The sequence below is a fragment of the Tinamus guttatus genome, unplaced genomic scaffold, assembly GCF_059628265.1.
Source record: "Tinamus guttatus ecotype Peru unplaced genomic scaffold, ASM5962826v1 Tinamus_guttatus_pri_ptg000510l, whole genome shotgun sequence".
NCBI lineage: Eukaryota > Metazoa > Chordata > Aves > Tinamiformes > Tinamidae > Tinamus > Tinamus guttatus.
The window spans coordinates 3,475,595-3,503,222 of NW_028289044.1; the positions used below are offsets into that span (position 1 = coordinate 3,475,595).

At 39.7% G+C, this 27,628-nt stretch overlaps 1 protein-coding gene across 1 annotated transcript; it reads right to left on the reverse strand.

The window, feature by feature from the left end:
• Positions 1-471: 471 nt before the first annotated feature.
• On the reverse strand, positions 472-27,628 carry DPY19L4 (dpy-19 like 4). Its single transcript, XM_088533581.1, has 19 exons — positions 27,534-27,628; positions 24,476-24,583; positions 23,424-23,548; positions 22,642-22,732; positions 21,075-21,196; positions 20,065-20,210; positions 18,144-18,267; positions 17,447-17,581; positions 16,088-16,219; positions 15,900-15,998; positions 14,503-14,576; positions 12,587-12,745; positions 10,821-10,940; positions 9,602-9,722; positions 8,054-8,110; positions 5,561-5,643; positions 3,643-3,775; positions 2,588-2,746; positions 472-882 (listed from the first exon to the last, which is right to left on the reverse strand). The coding sequence occupies exons 1-19, from the start codon at positions 27,541-27,543 to the stop codon at positions 718-720; spliced, it is 2,163 nt and encodes a 720-aa protein (XP_088389707.1). The 5' UTR covers positions 27,544-27,628; the 3' UTR covers positions 472-717.

The window sequence follows — 27,628 nt, forward strand, 5'->3', positions numbered from 1 at the left end:
ACGGAGGAATCCCACACACATGTTCTCTCCAACTGAACAGCTGATCTTGTCGAGCCCTGCAGCTAGGTCCAGGTCCGAGTGCTTTCACCAACATGTCTCCAGCAACGTGGAGATCAGTGCCTCAATCAACGGGACTGCTGTTTTAATAAACCTTCCTGATTCGATTTATACAAATACTACACATAAGTTGTATGCATGTTTGATAGACATAATGTTTAAAGTGGAAGACAGGAAGAATCAAACAAAAACAAACTAAAAACCCAAATGCTTATTTGAAAAGCTCTTCCTTAGGGTACCAACTGCTTTCTTGCTAGAAGAGAAAAGCTATATGACTTTAAATGAGGTCTTTAACAGAACGTTTCTGCATTTACTGAGGTCTACCCATATAAGGTCTCTTCAAATGATTTAACATTCATGTTAGAAATTTCATTTACATGAAGATTAAGATGATCTGTAATGAGAGGCCAAATGCCAGAACATGGAAGACTGTCACACTTTGTAGAGACTGTAAATTGACATTTTTTTTCTGTTCCCTTCAAGGATGGTATTTTTATCTGTTGATCCATAGTTCATACGGTTCCAGTTTGGTAAATTGAAGCTGTCAGTACACTGCATGTGCCCACATGTATCTGGAAAAATATTTCCTTTGGTCAAAAGGAACTTTTCCAACTGAATTCTGCTCAATTATCTTGAGAAAGAATCTTGCATGTCTTGTTTTCATGACTGGAAGGATATCACAGTGTTGATCCTATATACAAAGTAGGATCTGTTCCAGTATACCCGAGTAAAATAATTCACATATGGCGAATAGTTCATTTTGATTTCATGACAGAATCGTCCGTGTTTTGAGTAGGCATAACTGTCTCCTTCCTCACAAACCACCTGTCAGAAAATAAGAAAATCTAGTTAAAATAGGAGGAATAATTACAGAATGTTGTTCTCTACATTTCATTTCCTTGTGTATTCTGGAAATTTCATTTACAACTCAGACATTTAATCTCCATATTGTACAATTCCAATAGCTGAAAATATATTCCCCTATAGTGTGTAAAATCATGTCACAGATGGTATACATGCTTTTAACAGAGGCAGAGAAATGTAGCAGACAGATATCAACAATAGTAAGGAATTAATAGGAAAACATACACAACATCCTCAGTGGCTAAACTGGCCAGGAAACCTGTCAGCCAAACGTAGATTCCTGAGGAAACTAAGAGCAATCCCCTAAAAATGTATCACTCATATAATCACTCTATAAAATAAAAGTAACTAAACGAATTCAACATTCACATTGCAAATTCTTTTGAAAGCTGTATGATTAAAAAGTAAAGTTTACAAGATATCTGACACAGATTATTTGAGGCTTGAATTTATTCCCAAGAATGGGATACAAGAAAATATATATGTGTATATACGTATATGTGTATATATATATATAAAATCCTCCCCACTAAAAACAAAAACCAGCATTCAAGCCAGGGATGAATTTGATATAGATACAACAACAAGCTGTAACATCAAACAGATGCTTATATTCTTGACTAGGAAAAATTCCTAAATAAAGCTAACTCATGATTACTTAGAAGTAACTGGTGATCCCCTTTGCCCTATTGACCAGGGAATAAGGAACTAAACCCCAAGCAAGTGCAGAGCTCACAGCCCCTCTGCCTTTCTAAAGCCCAGGCTTTGGCTGGAGCGCCAGGAGCAGCCGAGCAGGCCGCGGGCCGCGTTACGAACCCGTCACGCTCCCGTCAGGAGCGAGAGCAGCACTAGCGGCGCGGACGCAGCGCGGCAGGGCCCCGTGCCTGCACCTGAGACCCTCCGAGGGCTGGTTGATTCAGCTCAGCCCATGCGCCGGGCTGCAGGGAGGGCACCGGCAGCCCGAGCGGTGCCAAAGAGGCGCCACCGAGCTGAACCGTGGACAGCTCTGCACCCAGAGCCTGGGCAGGACTTAGCTTGTCCTCACCTCGTTTTCTGCTGAAGTGCAAGATAAAACACGCTGCCTGGCTAGGGGAGCAAAATAAGAATCTGCACATGAGCAGGTACAGTAGCTCTGCTAATAGGAAATAACTTTGCTGCAATTCGGGTATGTGTCCACACTTACGGTCAGGACAGACTCATCTCACCAGCTGATGCAAGACAAACAAGGCCACGCGTAGAAAGAGGAGAAAGGGTAGGCCAGGCACGTCTTTTTCTATTTTTAAATTATACGTCACTTCTGACTATTTCAATTTACATTTTAAAATCATATCTTGAGCCTAGTAAAGATCGCTCTGAGACAGGGCTTTACTGCTTCTGTAATAGACTTTTCAGGTATTATATATAGCTAAATGACATTTAATGACTGGAAGAGAATCAGAACAGCTAGAGACTGATGTACTAGGAAAGATTAGGACAATTCAAGAACAAAAAGGGAGGCATGAATACAGGTGTATAAAGAAGTTACTACAAAACTTAATCACTTTTAACACTTACCAATCTTTGTTTATATATTATATTTAGAAAAATAAACATCAGCACTAGCAGAATATTTCTTTTTAAATTAGTTATTTATTTATTCAAATATTCAACTTGTCTAGTTACTTACATGGCCGTTAGCAATATCCAATAGGTCTTTAACTCTACATCCTCTCACAGGTCCCACTTCATTGCAAATTGAATCTTCAATAATCAAAAAATTTGCTTTGTAAGATGTGAGTATCTTATAAATATCTTCTGCAGACCTCTTTGAATAGATCTGATAAATCTATAGATTAGAGAAAACATTTAGTGCAAGGTAAAAAATAGTGGAAAATTAAATACTCTGAGAGGGGAACTTGTCTGTAATCACACGTGATAGGTACCCACCAACCTATAAAGTGATGCTTATTTTTGAAATCTGCTAAAGAGGCCAAGTAATAAAGAGCTGAATAGGAAGTACATGTTCCTGCTGGTGGCAACATTTTATACAGTTTTTAAGTGGCCTGAATATCTTCAGCCTGAGTATTTTGGAAACAGTGGAGCACAGATAATTTATTTGATACTTCCTTCCATATTTACCCTCCCATGTCCTCCTCTCCTTTAATATATTATTTTCCCTCCCAATTACATTTGCGTGTGTTGCTAGAGATTCCTTTTTCCCTATTGCAATTCTGGACCATTCAAACAGAGAGTGAGAACTGAGGTAGAGCGCTGATTTTGACTTTGCTAAGCAGTCACTGGGCAAGTCCTTCCCAATTTATGACTTTCTCCCCAGCAAAATACACAGAATAGAAGTTGCTCAAAATCATTTTGAAACAACAGCCTTCCCAAAACCCAATATTGCCACATTGCTCAATGAGGAATCTAGTTCCTGGGTTTATAGATTATGCTACCTTTCTCCACAAAACGTGGCACTTTTCTCTCACCTTAAACTGTAAACACATCAGAGAAAAGACAGTGTTTGGAAAACACCAAACAATTAATTTGCAGTGCCAGGTAGCATAGGGAGCACAAAAGAGCAATGGAAACATGTGTAGAATGTGGAATATTACGAGATTGTCTTCTCTGGAACGTTAACATTTAGAGTACTCCCAAACATTTCGATCAAGCACAACCAAGTTCTACCTGATGGAGCAGTCTACAAATCACAGCTAACATACATCTATAGAATTGGATACTCACATTTTCATTTCTCTTTAGGAGATCATCATCATTATACGTAGGCAGACTTGACACCATCCACCCAGTACAAAGCTTGATGACACCCATTAACTGTGGACTGCCTGCAAACACAGCAGCCACGGGAGCCTGTCTCCTGCAAAACACAACCAATGCACACATGAGTACAGGCTGCATTTCCCAAAATAATAGCTTTACTTTTAAAAATTGTGTGAATCTTAAGAGGCTATGGCAAGAATTGGAGTTCATGAGGATATCATTGGGGGTCTAATTACAAGTGGCCTTAATGCTGCACTGGCAACAGCCTCCTCGGCAGAACTGCAGCAAGGAGGAGTCTCCAAGGAAGGTTCCCCCCAGGCAAGGGCCTGTGGCCGTTCCCGGGGCGAGACGTCCAGCGCTGTCCTGGCATGGACGGACCTACCGCTGTTCTGCGCGGTTGCTGCGTGCCAAACTTGGGAGGAAGGGAGGCAGGAGGAAAAACAACATGGTGCTATCTTGAAAATGGAAGATTGAAGACTGTTTTCACTTGATCTTATGACCATACATTTCATTGCCCATGAGTAAATAGTGTCATGATACAGAATAACATCTACAGTAAGCGTATTACTGGGTATTGATTTCATCTTTTGATTAGTCATTGTCTTGTTTTACTAAAAGAGCCATTTCCACACTACTACAGACCTTTGGCAACTTTTTTTTTTCTGCAGAGAAAATTCAAAATAAATTCATTTTTATCAGAGAGAAAATAAGAAAATATAACATCAACATTCAATTAAATATGTAACTAGATCCTAAAACAAACAAACAAAAAACAAAACAACAACAAAAACACCTCAACCCCAAACTCTTATTTTCATTAAAAATACAAATAGCAGCTACAAATGCACATAGTCAAAATGCTCTTAAGCTGAGTGAAACTCAATGCGATTCACCATGATTAATTATGTACTTGACCTGTAATATACACAGACTAATCTAGAAGCCATTAAGTACTTGGCATTATTCCATTTGCTACCTTGAAGAGCTACAGGGGTGACAAATAACATATACCACTATTACCAGAAAGAAGAAATTGGCTGAAACACTGGAATCACCAGCCTTTTATTTTCTGAATACGATCAAGTTGACATTAAAGAGTCCATAAATATAGAAAATAATATTCTGTTTTTTAAAAAAAATGCACTTAAAGGTAAGTGAAGTATGTGGACACAGAGGATCTAATCATCACAAAAAGTGTAGTCCTTAGTGAAGTAGATCAAAGTAGATCTGGTCTAAGGCCAGAACGGAGTTCTGAAATTTCTGGTGAGGAGAAAAGAATATATTTGTGAAAATAACCAGACTACGTGCTCAGGGTTTGCTATGCCCTGTGAAGCATCAGGTAGGAACATTTGCAGCCTCTTGGTCAAAGAGGGAGTTTGAATCATACATGCTACAATCCCTTTTTTGACTGAAGGATCTAAAACCTTTTATTTAGATGGTCAATTTTGCAGGATACAGACAGCTCAAGCAATGGAAAAAAAGCACTGGAACTCCAATGTTTCCATCCCCTGCAGCCTTATGACCAAAGTATCCTCTAACCTAGTGAAAAGTTAGCATATGAATAACCAAGCGTTAGGACATTCACCTTTGTTTCTGAGTATCATGACATTTAACTTCATTAACTTAATTGAAACGACATCTGGTAACAACACTATATATGACTTGCTTGCATATTTCAGCATCTTCTCTTGCAATCAACGCTAAATTCCTCTTATATTCCATAGAAGTGCTGACAAACTTAAAACACATATTCCTTAGCTTCTCCTAAATCCCACTTAACAAGGGGGAATTCAGATTAATAGAGGTAGTTCCACAAAATGCTGAGGCAAAAAAATATCCTGACTTAAAGAAGTAGCAGAGAAAGGGAGTATTTCATACTTACTTTATCCATGTCATGAGTTCTACTGTATCTGGATCGTAGAATTCTTGTAGTTCTGAAAGCTCTGTCATTATCCTAGGGAAAAACTGAAGGACATACATATCTGGTTACTTATCACTGAAAATCCACGGGACATCTCATAATATTAAAGCATTAAATAATACAACATAAATGTACATTCATTTGAATGTTCTCTCTTAAGTAGCATTTTTGAACATTTTGTGAATCCTTATTTACTCATTTGACAGCAGATCCTGTGTGGTTACCTGCAGTCTTCTGCCCAGTCAATACATGTCAAAAACAAGTTCTCATCTCTAATCTTACAATCAAAAAACTATGTGGCAACAATATTCCTTGACTTTAACTGGCATTTAATGCACCAAAAACATAGTTCAGGCGACCACTGCATCTGAATATAGATGAGGACACTGAATGAAGAAGCTGACAAATCTTCTCTCGTGGAAGACTTCATTCCAAAAATCAGATTATTGATGGTCTGGTTGGTCATAATATTAGACTGCACTAAAATAAATGTGTATGAAGTTAACTGTGAATCCCCTGGGCTGCTGCAACTTGGTGGAAAAGTGCCTTAGAAGCAGAAAGGGAGAGAAAAAAAAATACTGGAAAAGTATCATGCAGGTAATCTGCCCTGGGCTTCCCTCTGGCTTTTACTTCAGTCACTTCCAGTGTAAGAAAGCACACAACACTGTATGAAGTGGGACATCTGAATTTATACTCCTGAAAAGGATTCTTGAAAAGAGGGGATTCTGAGAACGCAAACGAAATAGCAACTCCTGTGAGAGGAGCCCAGACTGCCAGTCTGTGGACAGGTAGCTTCCCTACCCATCAGGTCTAGGAGGTGAAGAAACAACAGGTCCTTTGCTAAGGCAGGAAATGTGCTAGATCTAGAGGCGTCAGACCTAGAGTCATGCTGAGTGCTTGTGTGCAGAAGGCCCAGCTAGGAGCTGCCTGGCCTGGAGGAGCTGGAGCGCGTCTACGCTCCAGGAAACGCTAAGTGGAGGCTACTGCTCGCCAGCTGTGAGGACAAAGTTTACAGGTTAGCACAATGCAGTACTACAGGGATAGCTTATTTTGGAACAGCCACAGTGTGGACACAGCTGGAAATGGAGCCTGCTTTTAACGGACAAGTTTCCACCCTGCTGTATGGACAATTCCAATGACTGCAGTCTATAACCAGGCAGTTTAAGGTAGCCCAAGAATGGCTGTCATCTCTTCAGCTGCAGCACCGAAAGCTGTAGCGATTCAGGAGCTTTTATATACAGACCTGACCTGTCCCAGGAGCCACAGACAGGCAGAAAGGAACTGTTGCTGCCACCCTAAGTAAAACCAGCTTCAGCTACGAATGAGAGCCCCAAGGAAACCCCCGAGATCAAAGTTTATTGCAGAGTGAATCAGAGAGACGCTGAGCTACGCACTTAACCTTTATACCCCAGATGAAGATCCTGCACACATCTGCAGTGTCCCATCACCATTAACGAATTTCCATGCGCAGGGGTGAGCTGAAGGCAACTGTTCACTGTGACAGGACAGCAGAACCTGCATTTGCGGTGGACAGAGCCCTCTGGAGTCAAAGCCCCTCACTGCGCTTGGTAGAGAACAACTCCCTGCTGAACTAAACTAGTTCTCCCTCTTGCAATAGATTTCTTAACCCTTTTGAGCAACCGTAGATTTTTTTTTTTCAGGAGAACATCTATGGCTCTGTCAGAAGTGTGTACAGAGTCAGATAATAGCAATTTTGATTACTGTATAAGACAGATGTTACAGAATCTGTTAAAACTGTTAGTAAAAACAGGTTTTGATATCGTAACACTTTCTTTAAAAACTATTTTATTGCATCAGGATAGTGCAAATTTACACTTCTTTCATATTTAAACAGTTTAAAGAAAAATTATTTCCAAGTAATGCATCTTTTTTTTTTCTCTCCAGTCTGCCTGTGACATGCAGTAAAGCACTGAATACTTATTTTGAGTAAGGAAGCATCTGTAGCCTTTCTTCTCTACAATGTAGCATTTAAATATCTTTACACAGTGCTCTGCATGCAGCTTTTAATTTCATTATAATTTGATGGAAGATTTCCAAGTAGATATTTGCCTACGTGCCTCCCATAATCTTACTTCCAACTAATCTCACTCTCTCTGTGAGAGCAAGATTAGGACAGCCTCCCGTTCAGTACTCTAGGTTTTATTTTGCAGTATTTTCTCTTCTGAATGACTTTACATATCCAAAGCATAAAAGCTTTTGTTATTGTGGTCTTCAACTATCAAATTCAACCATTTCTTAATTACAATAAGCAATTATTTATAAACAAATTGAATTGTCTAATATCTCATACTGATACATTTAGATTTGTTTAAAAAAAAAAGACTTTGTAAGAGAATACAATCTTTTATTTCCCCTTAGCACTATGTCTGTTCACCATTATGATTCATTTTGTGCCTACAGACAAAACATAACCCAAAAAGCTATTTTTCTTACCTCTTTCCACAAGCTGAATCCGATTATTGTGGGAACTGCCATACTTAGAATGAGAGCCTAGAAAAATAGAAGAAATGTGTTACGGATTGTTTCTCCATTCCCCAATTTGGAGTGTTGGGGAATCAACACTATCAACTTGATTCATGTAGTAGGCTACATTTGTATCAGAGTTTGTATCAGAGCCCTTCGAGCAACAGTAGGAGAAACTCTGCAGTTCTCTGCCAGGCTACCCTCCAGAAAGCCAATGACAAGAAGTTGCCTGATTTTGCATGGCAGAACTCATAGGACTCGTGATAACTTTGCCACCAGTACTAGGCATGTTTAATTACTGCTCTAACAATAACTCAATGTGCATATGAAGTAGGAAGACAAAGAAAAGTGAACACCTGTGCTGTGAATGTAATGAGGGGATCTAAGGGGGAAAAAAGAAGGAAGAGAAAAGAAAAAGTGAAACAAGCATTTCAACCCCCTGGTTATACTGATGCTTTTGCTCAGATTAACAGATATGAAAAAAAAAAATATTTGGCACACCATCGCTGTAGCTGGTATCTTCTCCTCTTTGCAAAAATGGGAATATAGTGCATGTGGTACAGGGGCATTTGACAAGGAGTGCACATGAGACATTCTCCTGAACATAAGCTATGAAGGAAGCTACTGCACAAAAAACAAGTCTATACAGCAGAAATCATGCCATGTATAATGGAATACATTTAGTACCTACAGAACATATTGTTTTTGCTTAACTGGAAAAACTCTGTCAATGTTTATGACATAACAGTACTAAGCATTTTCACAACAAGTGATCTATAAGAATGACCATTTAAGTATCAATCTTTATTCCTATAAGGCATCTTGAAAATAAGATAAACAGCACCTTATCCTCATTTTATTTATTAATAAAATAAATGCAGAAGGCTGTCAGAATTTCCCCAAGGCGACTCAACACATTAGGAATAAAGGCAGGATTAGAAGCAAGGGAATTTTGCACTGCAATAAGTGGTCAACTTCAGTGAAACTGCTGCAACAGCCACACAGTGATAAATCCTATACAATAATTCCAACTAGCATTTCTCATGAAGCTGTTTCAGCGACCATAACTACCTACCTATTTCACTTCCTAGTCATTTCCTAGTGAAATAAGGCTTATGCCCATGCTTCCCTGCAGGCCAGTACCTTTTCTTCTGCACTTGTGCTAAGGGCACCTGGTCATGTTGGCCAGTCTCAACTGATTATGACAGAGGGCTTGAAGTCTCAAAGATGCATTCATAAAAAACAGGCAGATCAGTAAACATGAGAGAGACACAGACAGCGCTGATCCTCACAGATGAAAAACCGTAGTGTGAACATAATTTTATCACCAAACACCAGAGAAGATGTGAAAGAATGTTATTAGGAATGAAAGACAGAGAAAAACAGGCTGCAGGATATCTGTTGCTCACAGGGTGACTTGTTCTTCTAGCAGGTGATTCTCAGTCTTTAGTAACTGTTGCGCAAAGTGCAATGGGCTGCCTCACTGCAACTGCCCATGCACTGGCAGCAGCAACTCACCAGCAAAATGGGGTGCACGGCCTTCAGTCGAAGCCACTTGAAAAGAGTCATCCAAAGTTCTGGCGAGCACACACCAAATGCAGCAAGCATGCAAACGTACGGGGTCCACAGATACTTCATTCTGAAAGACATTGAAAGATCTTAGTTGAGACTCTGCACAGGTCACAGTACTTAGGCTACTTACAAAAACAATCAGATTTCTTTTCACATGTTAAATAAAGTCTGGATATGCAAAGTAATCTGCGACCAGACTTGATAGGGCTGGAGGGAAAGGACATCTCCAGCAGAGGAGCAGGCCACCTGATTATCAACTGCAAGAGGTAGGAATAAGATCCTGGGTCAAAGATGACATCATCTTTCACCAAGTTCAAGGAAGAAGGAAAAAAAATCTCCAAAAAACTCCATTTGGCTGTTCCAGTTTTCTGGCCAAGGAAAGATTAAAAAAAACAACTATTCAGCCAGGCTGTATAGATACTCACTGCACTACAAGGGAGCTCCCTCCTGAAGAAAGGAAAGTATTTAGCAAATTCCTTACTACTGACTGGTCTTTCTGCCTCTTGAGCACAGACAAGTCAAGCTGGACAACTACCTGGTTGCTGCCAATCGACATTGCAGGCTGGTGTTACACAATGAGCGTAATGCAAGAAAAATCTGCTGCCTCCAGGTTGATGTAGCTGAGAGGTGGTATTAGAACAGCAACAATTTTCAAACCTTAGTTCCTATGGCTTTAATAAGCACAATACCTTTCAAAACTGCTTAAACATGGCAAGAAAAAGTATACTTCATTCTAGCTTAAGAGATACGCAGGGAGATAGACAAGAAATCTTTTCCAATTCAGTACTGCCAAACATACACTGCTCACCAAAAACACTATGTCAGATTTCACTAGAAGGCTACAATATTCAGAGAATGACAGTGAAACTCTGAACTTAGAAATCATAAGGAAAGTAATTAAAATTTACACCAATTAATTTCTCAAAATTGGGCTGCTTTGAACATGCTTTAGAGAAATGTAACAAAATTCAGCATACTCCTCTGTATTATTTATACAGTCAAAATTCTCTTTGCTATATTTCCTACTAATACAATTGTATGTCAAATATATTTCTAAAAAAATAATTTTGAATTGTAGTCATATTTCAAAGGAGTGAATAGCACATCATGCCCACTTAGGAACTCTCTGTTGCTTTCAAAAGAGATACATCAAAATTAGACTTACCCTTCCAAACACATCGCTAGAGAACCAAGTAAAATTGTGTGAATTACATGATAAACTATTTCTGGTCTCTCTCCAATTCGACCATCCTCAAGTTTAACTGTCTCTTTCAGTGGTTCACCACTGCAGTTGGAGAAAATGAGACATCACTTAATTCAGACATTATCTCAGGCAAAGGTGCCAATAAAAATATTTTTATGACTATTAAGTCAGCGGTAGGCTGGGGTCATTCTGTGTCATATCATACAATACCGTTGCACTGCTTATTTGTTTTTCTGTTCTTCATCAATCATCTATTAGCACCTGCTGTCCCTTGTTTTAGCAATGGCTGTGAATTAATACAACGGGAATGCTACTTATTGACATAAATCCTACGCTGAGGTACTTCAGCAAGAGATAATCTAATTCAGGAGCACACGTACTCTGCAAACATTTAGAGGAAACACACTGCACAAATTTAACTATTCTACTTTTCTTCATAATATTAACTTGGTGGAGAACTATGGAGTCCACACAACTGTGTACACTGTTTTATATATATATAAAAATGTACACAAACACGTATGTATACATGTGTTGTGCTCTCAATATATGCATAAAAATGAAAAGAAATAGAATTAATGTTTTCCTACATACTATATATGGGGCATAGGATATAAAACATTGTATACTATGAAAGTGTAATCTGAATTCATTTAATGATAGAAATCTTTCTCACAACGAATTGGAAAAATAATAGATATTATTAACTGCTTCAAAATTAGAAAGTTCTTTGAAGGAAAGGAAGGTTTATTTTAAGTCTTTCTTAAAAACCTGTTGGATGTACTGATATCACTGCTCATAAGTAGTAAATGGCTATTTCAACCACTACTAGCAATCCAGAAGTTTACTTCATTATTTTGAATATACTTCCATGCATCCAACTTGAGACAATTCTTCATTTATTACAGCATAATCTCTATCTATTAAAAGTTTGTCCTTGAAAAAAATCCATTGATTTTCACTGCAGACAAGTGAGAAATCTGCCCTGATTTCTGAGAAGTTGTATCATTCAGTACAGTCTGCCAGTAAGAGGCAATTTCATGGCCATCAAAGTTTCCAAGTTATGCTAAGATTGACAGTCTTGACAGTGTGAGTCTGCAGACAGCTACACTACCCCTTCTCTCAAAGGAACCCTGAATCACCGTGAAACCAAAAATAATTGAGGCAGTTTTACTAGTTAGCTCCATTTGGGGCAGCAAAGGTTGAGGAACTTACCACAGTAAACAAAGAATAAAAAAAAAAAAAAAGGAGCATAGCAGTAGGAATCTGAAATCCTCTCAAATCCACCCCACTCATTCTCAGCAATAGATAAACCAGGAAAAAAACAAACAAACAAACAAAAACAAAACAAGGAAGCAAAACCTCTTGCAATAATCAGGTGACTTTGCTGTCCTAAGGGGAAAAGAGACAAGGCATCTCTTTTTCCCTTTTAATGGGAAGGGACATAAACATATCATAAAACCATTATCTGGAGCTCTGTAGGTGTTGCACTTTTGGAAGAAAACCTATCAACTCTTCATCTGGACAAGAGGGATGCTAAAGTGATCTTCACTAATGGATTTTTCTGTAGAAGCCTCCCTTGGACCTTTTCATTCCCTAGGACATCCTAGTAGCTCAAAGATGCAACAAACTTTGGAGGCCTCAGCTAGGAAGGACATGTCCATTCACTTCATTCATGATCCTCTTATTTTTAACAATTTATTTCTCAGTATAAATAAACTACTTACCACATTCTCCTAAAAATGACCTGAGTTACAGAAAAAAGGCAGATAATTAATACTAAAATATAGAAAGGCAACAGTGATGACTGAGTTAGCCGCAAAAAAAAGTCTTGGGAAGGTGCCTGAAGTGATTCTTGACAAAGGAGCCAATTCATTGTAAAATTCCTAGTAAGGCAAAAACAACCCATTAAAAAACAATAACATATCACATAGATTAAGGAGGAGAAAAAAAAAAAACACAATTAATCACAGTTTAACCTGTTCACATCAAAACATATTTTTTTTCAAAACTCGCATTTGAAAACTGTTTCAAAACAACCTGCAATGGCTTTGCTAGCACTTCCAAAAGTAACTGACAAAACCTTTTCTTCCCCAAAAAGAATCTGTGATATAAAGAGATCAGACTACAACTCTTCTCTATCATACAAATGCATAGCTCCACTATGGGGACCACAAAGCACTTTGTTGTCACAGCAGATGAAGACTTCAGGGATACAAAGGCAAGAAGATATGGGCTTGTCCCCACCGCAGAGGCAGGGATGGAGAAGGGAAAGTGCTAATCTGACACCCCACATAAGCCTAAGGCACTGCCTGGAAAGGAATCCTTAATGCTGAAATTCTAATTCCAGAACTGAACCCACTCAATCATTCTTCTTTCTAGTTAATGAGCAGACAGGTTATGTAGTCTAAGAAGCATTATCAGTCTGTACTCTCCACTGGGATTGGTACAGTATGGGATGCAGTGAACATGTTTTTATTTTGTTTTTCTTTCCTTCTCCTTTTCTTTTTCAGCCATCACCCCCTGAATGAAGATTAGAGAACTGAACCCCTTTCAGTTAGACAGAACCAGTTGAAGGATGAACAGCTGAGCATGTCCAAACTGACTTTAAAGACAAATCTGCAGGTTCTTGTCCATTTCAACACACAGTTACACAGTTCTCCAGAGGCAGGTGTGCTCAGTTTGTCTCAGCCACTGGCTTCAGTGCAGAATCCCACAGCCTGGAAAGTAACATGCAGCAAGTCGCAGGGAAAAGAAAATCCCCAAATAGCTGGTATTTGAACAACCAGAAGCAGTCCTTTCTGATCTTATAAAACTTTTTAAGAATGTGCATGTATTAAACAGGTCATCTTGCTCAACCTTGTTACATTAGGTCTTCCAGAAATTCTTGAGAACTTCAGCTGTGCTAATGTCCTTCTCGGCTCCCTTCCCTGAAAGGCTGCAGTGGGGGTGTGAGAGAGAGATACAGTTTCCAGGACAGGATTCCAGCTCCCGCACAGAACTGCGCGCGGTGCTTTGGGTTCGGGAGGTGTCGCAGTCCTTAACAAAGCTGTGCTCCAAGTTTTGTAGAAAAACAGCAGCCATGATACCTTCTTGTGGTCCAACCTTCAGCCTCTTACAGATGCAAAATCCTTCTCTTAGAATCTCAAGAATCTCCTCTGACTTTTAAGATGCCCCTTGTGCTAAGTTCCTCCAAAATGTATTGGGTTTTGGAAGGAGTTATTTTTACAAGACAACTAAAAAGACCTCTCCTTTCAACATAGTACTGGTAGTTCTTGATTCTATTCAGAGCCCTTTCTTTTCTGAAGTGTATGAAGTTAGTGGTACTACCTTCCCCTTCTTATCTTTGCTTTCAAGTATTATTAGAAATATGAGGTAGGATACAGGTCTTTGCACTTCAACATTAAAAGAAAACAAACCTGAGATGCTTTTTATAAAGAACACTGTGGTATCTCAGCACCTACAAATCCTGAGAGTCATCGATGCCTCTGCATACACTCTAATTAGAGCTTAAAACCAGAGGACAAATAAAGTTACCCTAGCTCCTCTTTACTATTCTCATAAGCTACTGAAATTCTGTTCTTTTCAGAATAGCTTCAGATGTCCGGATACTTCAAAAGTTGTAAAGAAGTTTAAAACTTACTTAGTTGTGTTTAAGCCAAGTTTAACTTCAAGGAACTTCAGCAAGTGCTCATTTTCTTTATGAGGAATGAACATCTGAAAATTAAGTTAGCAGAGAGAAAAATCTTACCAAGTGCTGAAAAAAAGCTTTTATGCAGTCGCTTCATTCAGATTACATTCAGATTACAAAATGGCCCAAAATTCTCCTATTGGAGGGATTCTTTTAAAACTAGTGAATTGGATCGGACTGTTAATTAAAATATCAGGCAGTATTGGAAAACTTCAATTAAATAAATCTATCTTTAGATTTTCCTAGGGAATTTCACATCCTTTATAGTCAATTGATATTCCCCAATCAGAGGGCAAGTGGAAAGCTGTCAGCAAGTTGCCAAAAGACTACCGAGCGGTGAGAGAAGGAGAAGCATGAAAAATGGCACAGACTTACCCTCAAGCAAACCAAAGAACATTGCGTTTGGCTCCACTAAACAATAGGACTGCAGCCTAGCGAAAGTTATGAGCATTTGAGATCTTCACATAGTTAATTCTTTGAGCAGTCAAAAGTTCTACATACTGTCTACATAATTTAGCTCATACATTTTTCAAGGTTAGGTTTTATTTTCCTGGAGATACAGCACGGTTGGCCAATCTGAATGGCACAAGAAAAGAATCAGATCTGAGCAGTCTCTCATCAGCTTTTCAGGGTACACTTGGTTCTTTATTTTTAAGTCAACAAGTCAGAGTGAGGTTGAGACAAGGAAGAAAAGCTCAGTACGTATGGAAGAGGTTAGGGCCAGAAAGAAGGAGTTGCTAATTGAAATGCAAGACCAGGCTAAAATCCCACTGTGCAACCTCATCTCTTGGCTACTCCCACATTAAATGAAGGTTTCTGTTCCCATGTCCTAATTGGAATTTAATTGAAAATTAATTTCTACCCCAGGACAACTCATATCCATTCCTTGCTACTAGCTCTTTACCATGCACTGAACATTGTTGTAATGTTCAGCAAAATTTGTAGAGGCCATCCAAGCTATAATAAAAATTGCATTTATGAAATAGCTGAGGTGTGACTTACAGAGTATTTCTATACTGTGCTTTAATTTCAAACCGTAGGACTTTTTTTTTTTTTTTTTTTTTTTTTTTTAGAATTTTGGAGGAAAAAAAAAACACACATCCCCCCCCCCGAAAAAAAAAAAAAAAGAAAACAAACACATCTGCTTGAGTGGTAGAAGATTTTTGCAAACATATAGACACAAAATGACTCAACCTTTAATCCTCCAGTTTTCTAAGAATTAAGCTATAAACTATAAACTGTCAGAACAATCAGATAAGTAAAACTTGTAAAGATTTTTTCAAGATTAACTGTAACTTAACATTTAGAATATGGTTTAATTAATAAAATTTTCTACTGAAGAAGCTTACCTTCAGTAAGAAGTTTAGTGTCACTGTTACTGTAAGTACCAAGTAAATGTACATTATTTTCAGCAATCTTGACATAAATGTACCTTTTCTCATATTCATCTGCAAAAATATTTTCAAAATTCCAAATTATTTGGAGCTTAGTTTAAACACTAAAAACTATACTCGAAGTTAGAGCAGAGCCTAATTACCTGAAGGCATTTAGACAGCATTAAAGCTCCTACAAGACTTAGTAATGGTGACACTAGTAAGGCTGAATTTTCAAACTGCAAGAGGTACCCCGAAAAGATAGATAACAAGTAGATCTTGTATACTTCATGTACCTGTTGAGGAAAAGAAAATAAAATGACAGCGTATAGTCATTGCTTTCTAGAATAGTAAATAATTCCTTCTGTACTCCTGTTTATCAGCACAACTAAATTTCTATCTTTCAGCTCATGAATGTGACAGGGCACTATTTGGCTCTAAAAAGTACTTTACATCAACATGACCTTGGTCAGCGTGTGCAACCTGTGCACAACTGCATCTCAGGAAACCTGTGACCTTGCCAAAAGAAGCTGCATTTTATGCAGTCTTTCTTTTCTGAAGCACCTTACTGTGATGCAGTGCTGCGTGAAGCAATAACCACAGTGCAACATTTGGAATACACAGAGTTCCTGTAAAATAGCTCACTACTGTAAACATGCACGTTACCTGGCCCTACAACAACTTGTCCACTTAACCTGTTTCAAGGATACACTCACGTTTACTGAAACTCACTCTTATTTACAGATCTTAGAAACCGTGACACTTGATTCTTTGGACTTTCATTGAAACACACATCTGCCCCCCTTACATTTTAAAGGGCCTCTTTTGGATTTAAACAAAAACTCAAATACTTCCTACTAGTGAGGAACAGCAGGAAAGCCAATGTAAGAAGCAGTGACCAACCACTACTGCATGCAGCCTGAAACTGAAGTTTCAGAAAACAAAGGCAGCAGGCACACGTGTACCAGGGAACATGCCTATCCTGGGAATGGGTTGAGCAAAAATACATTACTACAACAGTCTTAATTATTTTGTAGAGTAAATTCAAACGTTTCCCTGTATTGAAATATCAATTCACCTACAATGTCTGGCTCTCCTACTTGACTAAATCAGTAGAGGGTGAACTATCCAAGGTGAAAATGAGTCACTTAGCAGCACAAAACCCATGGAGCAACTGTCGGGCCACCTCCACTCTGTCGTGGATAGGGAGGAAAGAGAGAGGAGAGGCAGTTAGGGCATGGGAAACATGGCTGAAAATTATTCATCACTCTTTCAGCTCCTGAAGAATTTTTTCAAGCCTTAGGGATTTGCCTAGTTTCAGACCTTCACTAAGGAAGCCATCCCAAACCATTTCACTCTCCTGCTTGACACGACATGCACTTCAGGTGGGGCCACACTCCAAGACATTCAAGGCATTTTTCAATCTATGCCCTTTGCAGCTCCTCCGTTATGTATGGCAGGCAACACTGAGGCTTTATTTCCTCCTCCAATTAACAGAAATATTAACAGCAGAGTTCTTATACCTTCTCTGTCTGTGCCAGGGCAAAGCTGTCTAGCAGAAAGAGAGAAACTGCCTGGATAAACAGGAGATAGTGACTGTACTCCCACATCATCATGAAGGTGTACGTTGAAGCGCTCACCAAAAGGTAACAAAACTTCTAGAGAAAAAAAAGAACAAAAAAGGCATGACTTTCATCACTGCACAACCAGGTAACACAGAGGTCATTAACACAGAAGGAGTTATTCTAAGATTTAATTTAAATACTGAATTCAGACTTACTTAACATTTTCTCAGAGGAAGTAAAGTCATCACTGAAATATTAAAAATCATTAAAGTCAAGCAGAAGAAGCATCTTTGACAGAGAGAAGAGGCTACCACTCTCTTCTCCAGGCAACAGGGAAAGTAATGAATTTGCCTGTATGTTGAGAAAAAAAATCTGTATCAGATTATCTTAAAAATACCTCCCATATTCTGGGTATTGTGGGCATACCGCAATACTCTCTTAAAACCCTTATGGGGGTAAAACGGAGCAGGGTCTAAGGTCCATAGAGCTCCAGGCAAAAACTGCATGTGCCTAGGTAAAAAATGAAGTAGCTGATTTGAAAAGCACAAAAAAACATCTGGTATTTTCTGCCTGCTAGGACAAAAAAGTGATAAAGTAGTAATTACTTGACAGTACATTTCTACCAGGCACTCTTTAGTACAAAATTTTGTTTTACCTCAGCAGAACAATTTAAGTTTTTTTTTAAATAGCCTGTGAGAGCTGCTACTTGACATGCAAAATACGGCAAGGCCCAATTTTCCCTTGATGGTATGGAGTAATCAATTCTTGTTGTATCTGTCCTAGAACAAAGTACAGATAAAGTTATTAAAAGATTTACGGAATAAAACTATCATGGCAAGCCTAAACAGCACTTCTAGTCAGTATGTCTTTGTAATCGAACCATTCCTATGTCAGGTTTAAAGCAACACTGATGCAGTTTTGCTGCTGATAGAGGTCACAAATTTAATACCATCAGCATGGGAGGTCCCAATCTCTGCTCACTTAGTCAGCAGGTCTCTGTGTAAGTTGCATTTGTAGGACTGAAGCCAAAGGCACCTGCTCCCAGGCCACCCTTGCCCGCAATATTGGGCGCGACAGCGGCACCGTAACTTGCGCTATGGCAAGAGAGGCTCCCCTTGCTCTGATGTCCATAGGCAGGGGGACACTGCCCTAACAGCAGCTTTTCATGTAAGAATTAAAAACAGCTCATTGCTGAGGGGAAAAAAATCCTCAGTTCTCTTACAATGTTTTATAAAAGTGGTTTAGGCGAGCAAGGGATATTTAGATTACAAAGAGATGCTCCCCCACAGCAACAGCACCTGCAGATACTTGGTCCAGAGGGGAAATTCTGTGTAGCAAAACCAAAGATCAAAGGTGCATGGGGAGCATGGGACAGAAGAGCAGCAGGATCTTCTCATAAAACGGCTTGACAGTGTCTGCACAACATGAGCCGCAGGAGAAAGTTTTCAAAAGTGCTGAAGTGACTTAGAAGTACAAGTCACACTTTCAAATGTGATCAAAGGCGTCCGTTTCAGCGGTACAGAGTCTGCTTTGTGTCTACAGTGCTTTTAAAAAGAAGCCTCAAGCTCCTTTATCATTTAGAATTTGAAAGTGTCACCTTTCATTTTTACTTCTGAAACCTTTTACAAAAGCATATTTGGAGCTTTTTTAACTACCGGACCTTTCAATTTATAACAGAGTTTAATCTTCTCTGTTGTTAAAAAATATGGATTTATTCAACCATTTATTCAATGAATATGGATTTATTCATTGCTCAGCCCAGCTTGATGAACAGTATCTTTAGCTACTAATCACAGACTCACTTATGGTGACTTCACACTCCTAAAAGATGCTTCCCAACAGCTCAGCTTTAAAGATACCACTAGCACTTTGCTCTTCTGTAACTCTTTTCCTTCAAATGGATTGACACTGCTTTAAAATTAAAGAGCTCTCTCAAATTCCCAAAGCCATTTGGTGACAAACAAGAACGAGAACACAAGTTCTTATTGCCCAAACACTTCTTCCTATTGTTGTGACGATTCATAAAGCAGAGAGACATTTTCTTGCATATGAAACATGTTAATTTTTTTTTTAATTGAGATCAGAATCATCTAGGAAGATTTAAGTTTGCATAAAAACACTTACACAAAGCAGATTTTTTAAAAAAGAGAGTTTTTACAAGAAAAAAATACATTTGATCATTTCCTTCCAAGCAAGAGAACAAGCATCACAAATATTTACGGCTGGCCTCAGACAACTATTTTGTTTACAGTAGCTTTGGAAATCTTTTTTCAGAACAAAACTGAAACCTTCTGATGTATATTTTTGTAAAAATGGAATTGTATCAAAATATTCATGTAACTCACATGTATAAAAGCTCAGTTTAACTGACAGCATGGCTGGCTTGGACCTGAGGAGGCCTTCCATTAATAAAAGCATCACCAGCATCAATACATCCCTGGGAAACATTCTGTACTCAGCACAAGTGCTTGCTTTCACAAGGAGAACACAAAGTTTAACAGAAAGCATTCCACCCAGCTCTAATATTTTAAAATATCCTATTGACAAACCAGATTATATAAAGATGTTTTTCTTACCTGTTAATAATGAACCATGCTACAGTCAGCATTCCTGCCAGCCAAGTCCCACTCATAACCCAACTGGTTACAAACAATGCAGTCACATAAATTCCCTGCAGTCCAAAAACTATACCAATGTAGAAATACACTGGCTCAATAACTTCCTGAAATTACAAATAAAAACGAAGAGACATAGCGGCAACTGAGCTGAAGCTGGAAATGATACGATTTACATAGTGCTTTCAGTGTGCTAGGTGCTTTACAAACAGGTAAGAGATGGCACCTATTCTAGAAAAGTACCCAACCCTTTTATTTTGGGCTCAAGGAGAACAAAGCACTGTGAATTAGCACACGTCAGGACTCTGCTTGCTAGTGCCACATGTTTTGTGTTTGCTTTAGCATGAACATTATATGTGTCAAATTTAATAAATCCATATTGCAGTGAGGTATAAAGTTCACAGGACTCATAAAAAATATGTAGAGCGGGAGCTTGGAGAGGCAAAGATGAGGCAGGAAAGGGTTCCAAACACAGAAAAGCACATATTAAAAACAAAAGAAAAAGAAGAGAGAAAGATAAATGAGAGAGCACAAAACAGGACATCACTATGCAGCATAAGCAAAACAAAGCACAAAGGTAGCACAAAGAGACAAAAGGTTCACCTCAAAAACTGTTCTTCCTTTTTCCCCATACTGAGATAGGTATAGACAGGCATCACTATCAAGCCTGTACCCTGAAGAAACTGACTTTCCCATTTTTAACGGGTAGCACAAATACTTCTATTAAATTGCTCAGAAATGTGGGAGGTAAAGATCACACAGAAATGTCTAGTGCATATAAACTCCCAAATCCTATGCCAGAGACTCATCAGAACTGAGACAAAACTGGACTCAGTGTTAGGCTTAGCTCCCAATTCATTCACAGTTCATTCAACAAGCTACATATGTTTACTGTATAGAGCAGAGAATGTCACACACACACACACACAGTGTAGTTACATATGCATAAATAGCAGGAGAAATGCACATACTTCACTACCAGATGCTTGGTACAATACACTGGCAATCAACTCTGGATATAAAGTCATTTGCTGGAATGCATTTATAGTCTTCAGCGATACTGTCCTATTGTTGTGTGTCAATTCATAAACACCTATGGGCAAAAAAAATATATATTATTCTTGAAAGCACTACTGTTGTTCTTAAAATGGGTGGAAATGGTACTCAAAAGCTGCAGGGAAACAAATTTGACCGCTTAAGCTAATGGTACATTCAGGTGCTTTACACACTACTGGTTTTGCTACAAAATTACTACTGTTTCTAGATCCAGCCTTTAAAATGTGTGCCCAAAAGTAAGTAGCTAACCTGTAGTCTTTACAATATCAACACACTGTCACAGTCCTGGAACAACTTCCCCACGGAACACCCTCAAGTGATACTCTGAAGAAGTGAGACAAAGCTCTAATCAGATAACTATAATTTATTAAAACCATGTCCACAAAGAGGTCAGTTATGAAGTCCTCAACAACCTTTCCAGCCCTGTATTTCGGAGACTTCTAAGATCATTCACCGAACACAATACACTTTGGCATGGCACTGAGACTCTACCAATGTTGGCATACTGGAGGATACATCATTCTGAGAGATATTAGGATTAAAAGGAAAAACTAAAACAAAAGAATTTACTGTGTCTCATGACAATGAGGGAGGAGGAATAACTAAAACAAAAAAGGATAGCACGACAGCCAAACCACATTCCTCTTTCCAGCCCTGAACATATCTCGGTGTGTGACCAGCAGCTGTTTCTGGGCAGGCCAAAGCAGGACCTGCAGGGCTGATGCCTGGTCTCAGCAGAGCCTCGAGACACCGCCAAGGCCGGAGGCCTCGGCACGCAGCAGACACAAAGCTCCCTGTGCAGGGGAGGGGGTGCCCTGTCCACGCACAGGCTGGGAAACCTCCCCACGGATTATAAGGGACTGACTGTATAAAGACACACATTGCTGGCACACGCTATATCCCAGCCGGGTAACTTCAACCAAGGAAACGGTCGCTACAAAGTTTCACTTGCTCAGCACGATGAGATGAGGGGGCTGAAGGAACCAGCAGCAGGTTCGGCCCTTCGCTCCTTCCTCTCTCCTGCAGCTCTTGCTTTTCTCTCTGGGACAGTGCCAATGGCCTTTGGAGCTCACCAAACCAGCACAAAACTCTTCACTTGTCCTAACACTGCTTTAGATCTAGATGAAAATCAGTCATTCTGGTCCCCACCCTTAAAATAAAGGCCAATTATTCCTATGAAGCAAAAAAATCAACAGCGCAGCACATCTGAAACCAGCAAGGACTTACATATAGGGCAATATCACAAAAATATTAATCCTCAGTCCATATATTACTAAAGGTAAATTGTCTGGAATATGGGGTAGTAGAGTCTAATTAAAAACTGCATGCTGATCTAGCTTTTTAGAACCTTAACAAAATAATCTGACCCATATTTTTGTCTGAGAGTATGAAACCAACCTCCTTAGTCTGCAAGAGTTTTTAAACTGTCTCCAAAAGTAAAACTGAATTTTTCAAGGTTAATAAAACAAACCTTTTTCATACCTCTTTCAAAGGAAGGAGCCTTTAGCAGTTCTTTATAGAATGAATAATAAATGGCGCTGTCACCCTGAAATGTAATTTCTCGTTCCAGTTCCTAGGAAAAAATAAAGATATATTCACCTCCTGCAATTTCTTCCCATAGAAGACCATATATTTTCAGATAGGCTGGTTTGGTAGTACGGCACATGGTTATGACTCCGCTGTACATCTTCAAAGTATTCTACAGCACATTAATCTCCACAGCACCTCTGTCAGGATATAATGCTCCCTATAACACAGGGAGTAGGCACTGAATCAGAGCAGTCCAAATCTGCACAGTAAGTGCAAGATTCCCAGGACTGTTTCATATTCGCATGCCTGAATTTAATTCAATTTTACACACTTCACTCAGCATTACAGCTCTTAAAAACCATACACCCCTGTTGTTTATATACCATTCTGGTGTGCTTAGCTTATACAATCCTGGTATGTTTCGGTGTACTTTCCAAACTGAAATGTATTTCAAATATAAAGATTAGCAGGGAAGAACACATAAAGACATTACAAGGCAAAACTGCCATCAGTAGCACAAATGCCTTAAAGAAAAAAAAAAAAAGGAAATAAAAGAGTGACAGAGAGAAAAAGAAAAGAAAGGAGAAAGACAGAGAGAACATATCAAAGAAAGAGACCCCAGCAGAAAGCCATGGGATTCTGAAAGCAAGCAATTCCAACCTGACACAGGTCAACTTTGATTTCAAGGACACAGTTCAGCACTTTGTTTAAGCATGGCTTGACTTTTTCTTTACCTGCCTGCTGGAAAACCAGAATTTCCGTTCATGGTACGTTGAGAGGTACACAGCGTACATCATCCCGCTGGTGACTGCCGCAAGGCAGCCAAAGAAGAGTTTCGCAAAGCGCTGAACTAACACATCTGAAAAGGGACAGTCAAAAAGCTAAAATAGTCCAGAGGACTTGAGAACAAACACAGCGTGACATGAAGTATGACTAGTTTCTAAATAGCAGGTAAGCTTGCTGGCATCTGAATTATCCCAACAAAATTAGCACAGATACACAAGGAATTGGATTATTGCTCCTTTTCTACAGTTTTATCTCTCACACTATAACTTCTATTTTCTCTCTATTTTAACAAGCTTCATTTTCAAAGAAATTCCAGGAAAGGAGAATGTCTTCCAAATAAACAAGAGTAAACTCTAGATTCTACCCAAAACACCATAAAATTCTTAAACACACAAATAGAAAAAAAAAGGGGACATTATCACATCAAACACCAATTTTCATTCTCCTTTCTATTTTTTCATATGTATAAAGAAGGAACTAATCTGAATTTTAACTAACTCATTCAATTGATGCCCATTTCACTTGTGGCTTCCTCGGTTTAGTATGTACGTTCAACACCAAAGTTAAGCCTTTGGTAGCTTCAGGAGCATTTGCCTAAGATTGCATTTATTTTAGTTCTTCTAATTCTCATAAAGCTGTAAGTACTTTGTGTCTATTCTTGCCTCAATGCCTTTACTTCCTGCCTTTCAGCTTCGAAACTGAAAGATAATTCCAAGACCAATTAAAACATTTATTTGTCCTCAAACAGCCAATAAAAAGATTCTTAAACCCTCCATCCCCCTCCAAACTGAAACAACCCAGGACTACCGCTTCACTCTGCAATATAAAAAAATGTCATTATTAAAGAAGCCTAAAGCACATGCCTATTTTTCTAGAAACATTCAAAAACCTAATTCATGATAAGTCTGTTATAGATTACTGTGCTAGAAATATCTTCCCATAAAATGTAAAAGAGTAATGAAAAAAAAAACAGAAGTTGGCTAAAAATTCTGTAGCTTACATTTTGGCGATTTTCCCAGCTTTGAATTTTCTTTGTTGCTCTCGTCTGTAGCCATTTTGTCAGAATCTGGGTCATTTTGCTTCTTTCTCTGTCGCAGGTCTGCTGCCCCTGAAGACATTTTTGGAAGTTACTGCAACACAATAGCTACAAATGCACCCCGAGAAGTCCATGCAGCAGCAGATAATGGGCAGCTATTGCTACTGAGTCAGCCACACAGCACTTACTTTTGACAGAAAGACTCAAAGTACTTTGTATGTGTAACTAAAGTGAACAACCTAACAGTACACAAACCAAATCCAATCTTATTCCTTAGAAAAACGAACAGTTTTTTCTCAAGGCCACACTGCAAATCCCACAATCCCAACTGCATTTTTACTGTTTCATTCCAAGGCCATTTATACAAATGAAGGCATGTGGATATGGACACTGGGAGAAATTTGTGTCAGTGTCATTCCACGCACACACTGGTTTTACACAGCTATAACAAAACAGTGCATTACACACATTATTGTAATGTACAGATTTGGGCTCATCCCTTACTTTTAAACTGGGTTGCATTATATTTGTGGAGTGAAAGTGAAGTATAGCAGATACTTCTTTCCCGTTTTCACATTTACTGTAATAGAGCAGAAAAACTCTTTGTCTAACACAGGATAAAAAGCCCCGGCAGTTGGGCCATGCAGATCACTGAAGATCACAGGGTTCAGGACTTCTTCAGCTGCTGTTTTCTGTAAGCAATGGAAGTTTAAAGCTCTGCTCCGTTTACTTTACACTCTGAGAGGCAATCACATCAATGCATTGAGTGCAAGTCTACATACAAAAAGACTAATTAAAAAAAAATTAAAAAAAACTGTTATAATTACTATATTAAAAACACCAATCCACCTCATTTATGTAGTTTCAGAAGTGTAATGCAAAGACTTGACTGTAATTAATACTCTATGATTATTAGCTGTCTGGTTTGACCTACTGCTCCACACACTGGTGACAAACTTTCAACCAGTGGTTTGCTTTTCTCTAGTCATTCAGCCATAAACGTGAGGTGTTAATACTCACATCCCATAATGAAGTTTTCCAGTTGTTAACTGCTCAGGTTGTATACTACTCCAAGTTTACATTAGCCTACATTTATCTCCAGAACATGTAATTTAGAAGAAAGAAACAGGACAGTAATATAGATGAGCCATTAAAGTTGTATCTGTCCGTATTAGGAAGTACATTCATCTGTTTTTACAGGCTTTTCAAAGCAGTATATGAATTACTCTGCACAAATCAAGATCTCCAGTTATAATTGGACTTTTTTTTCATGGAATAAACAGAAAATGTCTGCCTTCTTGAACTAGACAACAATTGGAGCCAAATTCAGCCAAAGAATGTTTAGGGCAATCAATATCACATCTATCATTGTCAATCCCAAATAAAACATACACCGGTACCCCTTCATGTCACATATTTTAAGTTAATCTGTAAGAAACAAACAGAATGCACAGCTATTAGAAACTGCTTGAACCACACAAAACATGGGAAAAAAAATATTCAAATCACCAGAGCAGGGAGATATGTGCTTGGGAAGACAACTGCCTTACTTGGCCATGCCAGTGACGACCGAACAATAACACCAAAGAAAACAGGCACTTTATTTCTTTATTGTGCAGATAAGCTAGCCAGCCTACAAGATGCTCCGAAGAGACCTACCAGCAGTCATAGAAAACTCCTAAAGAAGGAACTAAAAATTCTGATTCTGAAATAGCAACATCTCAAGCAGCAAGTGATCTTGGTTTTGAAGACTGCTCAACAGATTCCCCCAACCCTCAGTCAGCAACAAAGAAAGATCCACGTATGCTATTTCTGTTTCATGTGCAGCTGCTTGAAACAAGAAAAACGCTCTTTCTACTTCTATGAATCCTTCAAATGGAATGAAAACAAAGTCAAATGAGGTGACAACTAAAAATCATCCAAGATTTTGAACTGATAGCACAGTTTTGGTTCCCCTCTATCCAGCAAGCAATTTCTTATCCAAGATTGCTTTCTAGTTCCCTGTAAGTTCCCAAGGCTTTTTTCTTCCCAATTTTTGTTTAGAGAACATGCGTTCCACTTATTTCTGCGTAGGTACTGCAGAAGAGCATTGCTCACTGTTCCTGGGTGCCACTACAGTAATCCACTGCTCATCTGCAAATTGAACACGCTGCAGTTCTGGTGTGCTCATCTTGAGAGGGATAGAGGAGAGCTGACCCTTTTGGAAAAGGGTCACCAGGTTGATGCAAGATGTGCTTCCATGCAAGGCACAGGCAGGAAAGCCAGACCCCTCAATCTGAGGAGCAAAGAGGACCGAGATAAAATGCAGTAGAGGTCTAAGAGCCAACGCATGAAGAGGCTGAACAGAGAGGGATGAGTTTTCTTAACACCAGCGCGGGGCGTTATCTAACACACTGCGGGAGGCAAGTTAGAAGAAGCTGTTGATCACACATCTTCTCCACGCTGAGCTCCGGCTCACTGCTCCACACGCTACAGGTTGACAAGGGAAGAGAGACACGGCTGTGCAGGACTAAACCTAAACTGAAGACTGCAAGACCCACAGAAATCACGGGCAGCTCAGGAGGGCCCAAGTGGAGACCAGCGGGAGATGTGACACACTAGAGGACAGCATCGCGTCCAGATCGCCTTGCTCCTCTCTAGGTGTCCCCTGACCGTCACGTTTCTACCGATTTCCTCCCCCAAAAGTGACGCCGTCCAAGAAGTGGAAGAGCTGCCAGGGCCAGGAGAGCTGCGGAGACGCAGCCGCCCCCCGGGACCACCTCGCCGCCCGCCGAGACGGAGGGAACACCGGGAATGGGCGGGGGGGATCGCCCAGGACCGGGGGCAGGAACCCGCGCAAGAACCAGCCCGGGGCGGCCAGAAGCCCTGCAGCACCTGCCGGGCTCGGCGCGGGGCCGCTGGCGGCCGTTAGTGGCGGCTGGGGGCCGTTAGCGGCCGTTGGGCCCCCGCCCCGCCCCTCCGCGGGCCCCGGCGCGGGCGGAGGGGGATGCGAGTGACACCCGCGCCGCCGGCCCTCGCTCACCTCCCTCCATGGCCAGGCTGCGGCCGCCGCCCACCGCGGGGGCCCCGCGCCGCTCTCGCCAGGGCGCCACCACCGCCGCCCGCCTCTGCTCGGCT